Source organism: Salvia miltiorrhiza, unplaced genomic scaffold (genome assembly GCF_028751815.1).
Source record: "Salvia miltiorrhiza cultivar Shanhuang (shh) unplaced genomic scaffold, IMPLAD_Smil_shh original_scaffold_386, whole genome shotgun sequence".
In the NCBI taxonomy this organism is placed as follows: domain Eukaryota; kingdom Viridiplantae; phylum Streptophyta; class Magnoliopsida; order Lamiales; family Lamiaceae; genus Salvia; species Salvia miltiorrhiza.
The window spans coordinates 451753-462958 of record NW_026651539.1 but is presented as its reverse complement, the minus strand read 5'-3'; the positions used below and the strand labels follow the sequence as shown (position 1 = coordinate 462958).

The 11206-nt window shown below is 35.2% G+C and overlaps 1 protein-coding gene across 1 annotated transcript; it reads left to right on the top strand.

Annotated features, from left to right (window-relative positions):
- The first annotated feature begins 802 nt into the window (after positions 1 to 802).
- On the top strand, positions 803 to 10389 carry LOC131004353 (O-fucosyltransferase 29). Its single transcript, XM_057931024.1, has 9 exons — positions 803 to 1436; positions 3156 to 3246; positions 3799 to 3875; positions 4060 to 4148; positions 4557 to 4746; positions 6280 to 6461; positions 8371 to 8473; positions 8581 to 8909; positions 9816 to 10389. The coding sequence occupies exons 1-9, from the start codon at positions 1146 to 1148 to the stop codon at positions 10135 to 10137; spliced, it is 1674 nt and encodes a 557-aa protein (XP_057787007.1). The 5' UTR covers positions 803 to 1145; the 3' UTR covers positions 10138 to 10389.
- Positions 10390 to 11206: the final 817 nt, after the last annotated feature.

Below are 11206 nucleotides of genomic sequence, written 5' to 3'. Positions count from 1 at the left end.
ACGAAGCAAGACCAATTTCTAAAGTAGCAAAAAATTTACTCTTTATTCACCTTTTCACTTTTCACCTACCACACTTAACACACAAGATACTAATTTCTTAATTTCCGTGCCGAAAAGAACTTGATCTTGCTTCATGGGACGGAGGGAGTATTTTTTTTTACTAAAAGTACACAATACTTGTAAAAGTTATTCTTAGTTTGAATAAAGTGAATGTGAAAAAAAAGAATGATCCTAAATAGTACTCGTAACATTGTGGCCACCCACACAATAGTAAAATTGAGAAAAATTTGACTTATTTAATTTATTTTTTAAAATGAAAAAATTAGTTATTTTAGTGTATTGTTCACATTATAGTTATTTTTTTAAAAAATAAAATAAAAAGTTCAAAAAAAGTTTTTAAAAACAATTATAATATAAATAATACAATAAAATAATTAAATTTTATTTTTATTTTAAAAAATAAATTAAATATTATTTATCTAATTTGTAGGTGACCATAATGTAAATATGGCTATACAGATTTATTATATAAAAAAGAATTCCCTCAAGAAAAAGAAAAAAGTGAATGTGTCGCATCTTCATATAATATCCGCACGCACTTTGCACGCGAGGACACTAGAAACCAGCTCTTTTTTTTTTTCAATTTTTTGTATATAATTGCACTTTGATTTTTTTTTTTTTCCTTCTCCTTTTTCTAGAAACAATCTTTATACACTTGTCAAAGTTTAAGTGTGTCGAATAATAAATACTTCAGGGACATAACTTTTTTAAACAGAATTATGATAACGATATGATTTATTCAAGAGCTACTTCACTCATCTAAGAACAAAACTCATGTTAGATTTAACATACAATTAATTATCGCAATTAAATGTTCCCTAATAAAGAAAATGTCGCCATTAAATGAGAATTAATAATTGATTAATCAAACCTTCTCATTTATTGAAATCCCCACAGTTTTCCCCTTCGTCACTTCCACTCTCTCTCTCTCTCTCTCACACACACACACACAGCTCCAATCACTCATTTTCACACTGTGAATTAAAGAACGACCCAATACGAGTAGGGTTTTGAAGAATAAAGCTGATTCACCTCCACTGCGTGTTTCGTGCTTGTCACTATGAGAAAGTGTGGAGCAAGATGAAATGGGCGTGGCTAACAAGGCCTGGAGGTGCGGCGGCGGCGTTCTGGTGAATAATCTGGCGGCTGAGATTTTGCAGCAGCAGAAACAGAAGCAGAAGCTGCAGCAGTTGCCGCGGAATCATCATTATTGGACCTATCTGCCCCTGAGGCGGCGGCAGGCGGTGCCATGGACGGTCGTGTGCGGGCTGTTGCTCTTCGCCGTCGGTCTCATCTCTCTCTTCACGGGCCACGTCGCGTCTGATCTGGAGTGGTACTCCAATCGCTTCGTCAAACGGACTTGGTACTACAAGAGGGTAAGGAAAGATGGAGTTTTTCACCCTTACTGTGTGCGGAATTGATTATTTTTTTCTGTGATCTTCATGATTTGACTGCAATGTATATACAGCTATTGTTTGCTTCTGCTCTCGGCACTGAGATTTGGAAAAAATGTGGTCTTCGACATTTTAATTTCTGATTTTCACCTTTGAGTTTAGCTTGAATTAGATTGTCCCTCCCACATTTGTTAGATTCGAGTCGTCCTAGTCGGATAGCGCTGTCTTCTCTTTAGATAATTTATGGTGTTTCTAATTTTGATTTTCTCTTCCTGCTGATTGTTCTCGAAGTTTGATTTTTACGTTTTTTCTGGCTGACTATACTTTGGGAAAAAATGGTTATTCTTTAGTTAAGTTTCATGTCAAATTCGGATCTTTCTGCAATTTAGTTTCTTTGTTCTTAGACATGGAATTAAACACAACATAGTATCAATGCATTTATGATGTTGTATAAACTGACATGCCTTTTCTTTGTCTGTGAATATGAGAGGTTAGGGTCTACAGAGATGGCAAAGCACATTTGGCATTCTAAATTGAGTGACGGATAGACTTTTAGTGATATTCAATGTGTTCAAAGCAATATCTTTTATATTTTAGGGAACTATGATGTTGCAGTAAATTAATTATGCTTTTCCTGACACTTAAAGCCATTGATTATACCTCCTTTCAATTTTCCAATTGTGATCATTTTTGCATCACTTCACAAAGTAGAGATTTATAAATGTAAGCCAAGTTTATATTATAGTTTGCAAAGCATTAGAAGCACATTGTGATTGTTTGGAAGATAACTGAGGCTTTCAGCTTCTCATCGATTGCTTTCTATATGATCCTGATGCATAAAAATATCTTTATACCCTTAGGAAGTTTTGTTAACTATGCTATTCATCTTTTAGATGTATTTCCATGTAATTTTACTGATATAAAAACCCCATGAATTAAATTCATAAGAGTGGACAACGGAGAGGAGCAAACCAAATCATATCTCACATCCTAAGCAAATAATTCAAGTGACTATGATGACCATTGTTGTGATTTATAGTACGTCATTCCTGCATTTCAGGGCATGGATATTCATAGTATTTTTTTCTGTTTGTGTTTCAGACAATTTAATGTGCTAAATGTGATAGTCAGGACTACTTTACTTTTAGTATAGAGTAATATTCAAAGTGTGATTTTTGGGTATTATTTTACTTTTGGTATATATATATATATTGTTTTTTTGAGTCGATTATATACATTGTTAAGTACAGAAATAAAGTGCATGGTTTAAATAGAAGAATATTTGCTTAATTTCATGGAATTAGCTGGCATTTACTGGCATCTCTTCTTTTTCAGGTGGTTGATTTTTTAGTTTGATTAGTTGGTTTGTCCACTTACTCATATTAACATGGCTACTTATGGTGTTTTCTTTTTCTTTTCTTGTTTTTTTGCAAACATAAAAACATTAAACAGTGGGGAAGCTGCTATTGATTTAACTGGCATTATTTTTTACCTATGGTCGGTCTCCATGAAATGTGTAATTACTTCATTCATTCTTACGCCTGAGACATGACAATAAACAGAATTACAGTGGCTGCAGTAATTATGCATATTTTCTGATTGCATGTACAGTACTTCCCTTGTATAAGATTGATTATACCATTATTTGAGTATATAACAATGTGACAAAACTCATAGATTTATATGTTAAATGCAATGTAGGATAGAAGTTATCAGGTTCCAGTTGATATATGGAAATCCAAGTTTTCAAACTTTTATTATGGTTGCAGTGAAAGAGGCCCCCGTTTTGCACGTAAGTTTGTCAGAGTTCTCTATATATTGCAAGATGAGTTATCTTTGCCATTCGTATCACATACTTTTCTTGTTTGCATGCAATTGCTATTGGTTAAAGCATTAAAGCCAAAATTTACAGTTTTTCCGAACGCTATTGCAGCTCCTTTTGATTTGGAGTGCTGATGTTGTTGACATTTGATTAAAAGTTGTTCAATTGAGTTTCGGTAGTAACAAACAATCAGGACTCAGATGCTTAGGATGGTTATAAAAGCTTTTGGAGATATAGGGCCATTTGGTATTATAAAGAAAAAGTTATAAATTTAGTAACTCCATTAAATAAAAGTGGTGCCTTGTTATTGTCTTTTAATATTTCAAGTAATTTCCTTTGCTTTCCAAGAAGATCAAGGATGTTTATCTTGCAAAATATAGCTTTAAGCTGGGTTAAGATATGATCACATGAAGTTTGGACATAAAAAATTTAATTCCTTTGTCAGCTTCAGCCTTTTCCTTTACATATCTTTTATTTTATATTATTACTGTGGTTTACCCTTCATTTAATGATGATCAATAGCTCCTGTACGCGAACGGTTTTCAAATGGATACTTACTTATTGCAACTAGTGGGGGTCTGAACCAACAAAGAACAGGAGTAAGTGGCTTCTTGCCTCATACCTGTGATTATTATCTATGTATCTGATACAGAGGATGAATTTGCTTGTGCTTATATCTTTTTCATTTGTCTTTCAGTTAACTAAGTTTGTCATGTCCTCTTTGCATTAGTCTTAGTTGTACGATTAAATGCCTAAAATTCATTATTTTCTTTTGATCTTCAGATAACTGATGCTGTAGTTGTTGCAAAGATTTTAAACGCTACTTTGGTTGTGCCAGAGTTGGATCATCATTCGTTCTGGAAGGATGAAAGGTTGGTTGAGATGGCAATCCACTTATTTAAGTAGAGAAATGAACTTCAGTTATCTGGTCCTTATAATATGCAACCTCTGCTTAAGTACTGCCACTAAACAGTTCCTTTTACTATTGGATTTTATTGTTCCAGTAATCTAGTTACGGTAGTTATAAACCCCCGGAGTAGGCATGCTAATTTGCAATATATTATAATTACTGAGAATGTAAATTATCAAATTTAGTTTCTTCTGACAACCTCCTTTATCAATCCTGTTACAAGGGGAAGGTAAGAAAATCCGTATTCAAATCCCTAGCCTCACTTCTGGTAGCTGAAGCATGATGCCTACTCTATATTAGGAGTTGTTTCTTCTCTTTTGACTTAACTTAGCTAATCCCTTTCTCATCCAGATATTACTTTGTTATGCAGTGATTTTGCCAACATTTTTGATGTTGATTGGTTCATCTCTTTCCTTGCGAAGGATGTACCTATTGTGAAAAGAGTTCCGGAAAAGGTGATGAGGTCAATGGATAAACCACCGTATACCATGCGCGTTCCTCGAAAATCAGAACCTGACTACTATCTGGAGCAAGTATTGCCTATTCTATTGAGGAGACGTGTAAGAGGAAAAATTTATGCAGTAATCAATGATTAGTTTAGAAAAACTTTATAGTAGCTGCTTCTGATGCCTTATAGTTAAATCTAGCCTTTTACATTTTGCTGCATGTCCTTGATATGAGAAATCTCTTAGATCTTTGGTAGGACAAAAGCTCCACAATTGTCTATATGCTGAAGAATTGAGCCAATAAGAGTGCTTTATAATTTTCCCCCTGCGAATGCAATTTCTTCTGCTTAATTTTCTTAGTCGCATGTCCCTTTTAGCTCTCTCTCCTTCCCTTGCCATCAAATAGGTAAATAGCGGCCATCATCCAAACATCATTAATGAGAGTACACAAAGTTTAGAGGTTATAAGGTCCATAGACAGGACCAGTTGGACACCTGGGATGCCACTCCCATAACCATGTACTATGTAGTCTATGTTTACTCTATAGTGGATAGCATCATCAAGTATGATAATACAACCAATGTTTCTTGATCTATCAGGCCATCATAACTAAGGTTAACATTTTCCCGTGCTTAGTTCAACTTTGTTTCAAAAACTACTACCAAGAAATTACGAAACATTGCATAGGGCTTGGATAAATAATGATAATAACTTCAAACAACTGAATCTTATGAATTAGCATGAGAGTATGGATGTCTTTTGTATCTTGCCACCGAGACTGGTTTGCTTACATCTGCATTTTCACTCAAGACACTTACCACATAGGTTATCTGTCCTGATCTTGGTATTACATTTTGAGTTTAGAATCTTTTCTTCCCAGTCCCGTATGAAACAATTGGCAGAAAATTTTATTTCTGCCTTATTTTTTCTTTAGTATTTGGGTTTAACAGAGTTATAGTTGCCCCTAAAATGTCTTTAACTTGAAATTAGTTGTATATTATACACAATGAATATAATTTTGACGGCAGAATACTTGGACAAATCTTAATTCAGATGCTTTGTTGGTTCATAATGGTATCAATTCTTGTAATTAGATTTGAGGTCAGGCCATCTGGGTTCTGTAGCATGATTTTTTAATGAAATTCACTTGGGATTCTATGAAGATTTTGCAATTTCATTTCCAACTCGAAAATTGCAAATGAGGTTCTGTATTCTAAAAAACCATCTTATTTAAAATAAGAGTGTATTGTTAAAAATTAAACTACATAGAACTAAGCGTTTTCTTCTCTCACTTGAATCATCATGTGATTAGAATATGATCTATATGGGGCACAAAACTTTTTCAAATGTTATCTAACTTATTACTCCCTCTGTGCCTCTAATAATGGCTCAAAACTCATTTTATGCCTTAAAATAAGTGGGACCCTATTACTTTATAGCTTTAAACAACACTTTCTTAATAGGCGTGCCCAACTTATTTCAGCCATTCTTATTGGGACGGAGGGAGTATTTAATAGCTTTACATAGTGATTTAAAACCTCTAAACAAAATGAGTACATTATCTCTTTTTACTTTAAAATGATATCTTGGAAATTTCTAGCGTGAACCAGGTCTGGTTAACCTATAACCTATTAAAATTTTCTGCAGGTTCTTCAGTTGACAAAGTTCGATTACAGGCTTTCTAACGACCTTGATGAAGAGCTACAGAAATTACGTTGCCGGGTTAACTATCATGCATTAAGATTTACTAAACCTTTAAGGAATTTAGGCCAGAAGGTTGTCACACGCATGCGGAAAATGACGAAACGTTTTATAGCTGTTCACTTGAGGTTTGAGATCCTTGCTAAACCATGAATATTCTTAATTATCATGAACTTCTAACCTGCAAGCATTGGAAGCAAACTGTGAAAGTTGTAATCAATAATTTTGTCTTGGTTAGTCATTGAAATTGATGTCCAAGATTGTTACTTATAAAAGTCTTTTAATGGTTTGACAGCTTCAGAATTGATTTTTGCTTACATGGAGTATAGCTGCATTTAAATTGCAGCAGTCAGATTCAATGACAGAATTCGATATGCTTTCATGTTTTATAGAATTGAAAAATGTTTTTTGTATAAGTAAAGGAGTAATATCAGAAGCTCTTCTCTAGTTCTTCAGCTTTTATTCATCGATGGCATGTAATTACTCCCATCAGTCGCTCCTGATTAGTTCTACTTCTGTCTGGTCTTGATTTATGACGTAGGACTTTAATCAGGATAAGTTTTGGAATATGCTTATTGTTATCTTGTCATTTTTCAGAAGCTTATGTGGCATGAGTTTGTTTCTGAATACTGTGTGTTCTACTTCTTGATGTTGATCTCCAGATAGGGTTGGGGCTAGGTGAAATTGCAACGAGTTCCAATTACTTTTTATTTTTTTGAGGAAACAAGTTCCAATTACTGATTAAAAAGAATAAATGATATTCAATCGAGATTAGAAATTTAATTGAAAGAGCAATTTTCATAGTCCAATGCTAGACTAGCTGTCAAAGGAACTGTAGGGGACCTTTTTAAAATAGTTAAGGAAAATCTTCCTATTAGCTAGGAGGTGAAGGTGAATTTTATGAGAGGTTAATGTCTATGTGTCCAGGAGAGCATCTGAGCCTTTCACTCTCCGGATTGAGAGTCTGAACCACCAGTAAAAACCTAAATTGCCATTACAATGTCCATATAAAATCTAGAGGATAATAACTACTCCCTCCGTCCCATTACAAATGTCCCATTACTTTTGGCCACGGAGATTAAAAAATGTGTAATTAATAGATAAAGTGGGTTAGTGGAAATTATTTAAGTATTAGGTATAGAGAGAGAATATGTTGCCAAAAACAGAATGAAACATTTGTAATGGGACATCCCATTATGGAAAGTGGGACATTTGTAATGGGACGGAGGGAGTATTAAATTCATGGTAGAGGAACACCCTATTACTATGAGTTCCTGATTCATGGAATCGATAGTAATTTTTACGCACGGCAAACTAGACTCCATGTGCATTGTACAGTAAAACTTTTGTTTACTTATGCCTAAGAATCTGCCCGGTAAAAGTGAGAAACTTAAGGTATAGGTATACAACTTTCCACTAGGACTCTTTAGATTTACAGTATCATTTCTAATACGTCCTGCATAGGTGTGAGTAATATGAACCTATATATTGAAAACAACATGCCAGTTGCATTGTGGTACTAGTTGAGAATATAACTCACCTATTATGCTGCCATAATCCAGTTAACGTCAAGTTGAACTGTGCTTGTAGAGAAAATATGGTGATCCCACGATATGCAGTTGAAATATTATCAATGTTTTCAAAATTTCTCCTGCTTTTACATATATTTCCTGACACCCTTTGCCCTGTTTGAAGTGATATCTTGAAAATGAATTCTGTTTGAATCTGATGTGTGGGAAATGAGTAACGGATAGCTATTCCCATTATGAATTTCTGTTTTCCCGATTGGTTATTCACCTTGGAGATGGTTTTACAGTAAAAGTAAATTTCCATTGCTGTGTGGCTTGCATCATAATACACAAAACCTGTAAAAGTCTTACCTTTTTATATTCTCATGTTCCTAAATGCTGGGAACTTAGTGCACTAGATATTGTTCAATGCTTTATTTCTTGTGCATCATTGAGGTTGTTGTATTAAAGTATATAATCTGGAATATGCATCTTATCACTGCTTCATGTTTTGAAATATGAATTGTAGGTTTGAACCTGATATGCTTGCATTTTCTGGGTGTTACTATGGTGGAGGTGATAAAGAAAGATACGAACTGAGTGAGATAAGAAAGCGATGGGAGACGTTACCTGTAAGAGTTTGATTATTAAAAGTTTTTTATTCTCATCTTCCTTTGAAGCATGATCCGTTCTATATATTTTCTGTGATATAACAACGATTTGCAATTTGTTTCTTCAGGAATTAAGCCCAGATGAAGAGCGAACACGAGGGAAGTGCCCTTTGACCCCTCATGAGGTGGGATTATTGCTGCGGGGCCTTGACTTTGATAATAACACTTATCTATATGTTGCATCTGGAGAAATATATGGTGGAGAAGAAACTTTGAGGCCGCTTAAAGAACTGTTTCCAAATTTCTATACAAAGGAGATGCTGGCCAGTGAAGAGTTGAAAACACTTCTTCCATTTTCTTCTCGATTGGCTGCCATTGACTACACTGTCTGTGATGAAAGTGATGTCTTTGTCACCAATAACAATGGGAATATGGCAAAAATCCTAGCTGGTCGAAGGTAAGTATTGAGGAAGATAAGCATATTTCACTTCGGCACACAAGTGTAGATTTGTGCTATAGTCTTTAATTACCTTTACAGCTTTGTGAAGCAGAACAACTTCAGATGAGGCAGAACCAAGAGATATGCATGCAAATAGATTGATTTTAGGGCAACACTAGAAAATAGAGGCTAACTCAAGACACAAAAGAGGTTCCCATTCGGTAACTGTTCAAGCTAAAACGTTAGCTGTACTCAGACCAGTCAGGGTAACTGATGGAATAAATCCTACATATGTATGTCTAAATATATAAGTGGCCATAGCTTCAGACCTTCTAATAAACCCCATGGTTTTTAATGAAATACAATACACTTTCACACTGCACCTCTGACAAAGCTCAAGAGAAATCAATAATATATGCTTGGTATTAATATAGGATACACTGAAGGGGCGTTTACTTTTGAGGATTAGCCTAGATAGATAAAATAGTATAGGCTAAGCCATTGTTTACTAAGATGGCTTCGAACTTTGGGATATCTCATGGCCCTTGATAATTTCTATAAAATGAGCTGATTTTGCTTTACTTTATAATAGTTGATTGTATGGTTGTGTTGTTCCACAATCTTTGTTAAAAGTTCTTAGAGCATCTCCAATGCATGACACCATTTTGGTATGGATTTTGCACGAAATTGGTGTGATTTTAGCACCAAATTTTCCTCAACTCCAACCCTTCACACCTAATTATCAACATGCAAAGTAGGAATATTTTCTAAATATTCCATTCACACCAGCATGTGCATGATTGGAGTGAAACATTTGAGTTGCCCTTATAGCTATAACATGTTTTCTTTGCTCTTTTAGGTGCCTATTCAGTTATAATAGTTTACAACTGACATGAATCCTTCATCTCGTTTTTCTTGTTGAAGGAGGTACATGGGTCACAAGAGAACAATCAGACCTAATGCCAAAAGGCTTAGCGCTCTCTTTGCTGCACGAGACAAAATGGACTGGAGTTCTTTCTCAAGAAAAGTGAAACTATGCCAAAGGGGATTTATGGGAGAACCCGAAGAGATGAGACCCGGAAGAGGAGAGTTTCATGAATTCCCATCTACTTGCATCTGCCAGAAACCATCCAAATATCTTGCTGCAATGAAAGATGGAACTAGTTTTCTCAATGTTTCCACAGATGATGCTGCAGATGATAACAACATCGGCAGAAGACGTGAAACTGTGCAGCAGCAGAAATAACACCATTTTTCTGTCTAAGCAGAGCTTGTTCATCGACATTTTTCTGACCCCCCAACTTGATCGTCACCGGTGTCATGCAACCTGTGCCCGGTGCTGCAAGGCAGAAACAACATTGATGCTGCAACCTATGTAAGAATCAGTAAACACTGTTGGGATTCATGTAAAGCTCACCTGTAGCATGTGACCTTCAACTAATTGTCCATATATATTTATATATATCTATATATAGGCTGTGCTCTCTTTTTTTTTCAACGGTAACTCTTGTTTCATTTCATTTAAATTGCATGTTTCTTGCTCGGTTCCCAACTCTTGTATTTTCGTTCATAAATGTAGCTAAGCTGAAATATTCTTGATGATAATTTCCTTGTATTCTTTTAGAAGAAATGTTAGCTTTATTAATCGTTCGGAATTTAGGAAATTAGACCAACACATGCACACAAGAATTTAAGAACCTAGATTTCACAATAGTTGGTCCGTGTCTTGTTTTTTCTTTGGTCAATGAATGAATAAATTTAAAAATCAGTTGACGGTATATTAAAATATTAATTATTTTACATAGAGTAAAATTTTGAAGTAGCCAAAATGAAGCATAAAACACAATTTATGGCCACAAATTGAAAAAACACAAATTTTGGCCATTTTTATTGATTTGGACGTTTTTACCCTTAATGAGGCGGACCGGGTAGAATCAGGCACGCGGGTCGCGTGCCGGGTCGGGTTAGGCACTTATGGCACTATTAGTGCCATAAGTGCCAAGATTTTACTTTAGTTTTATTTTGGATTTCCGTTGGCACTTATGGCACTATTAGTGCCATAAGTGCCAACACAAATCCAAAATAAAATCAAGTAAAATAATCATTTTGGGCACTTATGGCTCCCCTTACCCCTCCCCCTCCCCCCACCCCTTTCTCTCTCTCCCCAGGAGACTCCCCCTCTCCCCGACGACTCCCTCATTCTCTCTCTACCTGGCTATTCCCTCTTCTTCGTCGTCGTTGTCATTCTCTTATCCAAAATTCGGTGAACTACACCATTGTGTCATCCTCGCCAGGGGATTCATTTTCTTCACTCA

Coding starts and splice junctions, on each gene's coding strand:
- LOC131004353 (XM_057931024.1), top strand. CDS start 1,146: ATGGGCGTGGCTAACAAGGCCTGGAGGTGCGGCGGCGGCGTTCTGGTG. Junction 1,437..3,155: donor GGACTTGGTACTACAAGAGG/GTAAGGAAAGAT, acceptor AATGCAATGTAG/GATAGAAGTTATCAGGTTCC. Junction 8,474..8,580: donor AGCGATGGGAGACGTTACCT/GTAAGAGTTTGA, acceptor TTGTTTCTTCAG/GAATTAAGCCCAGATGAAGA.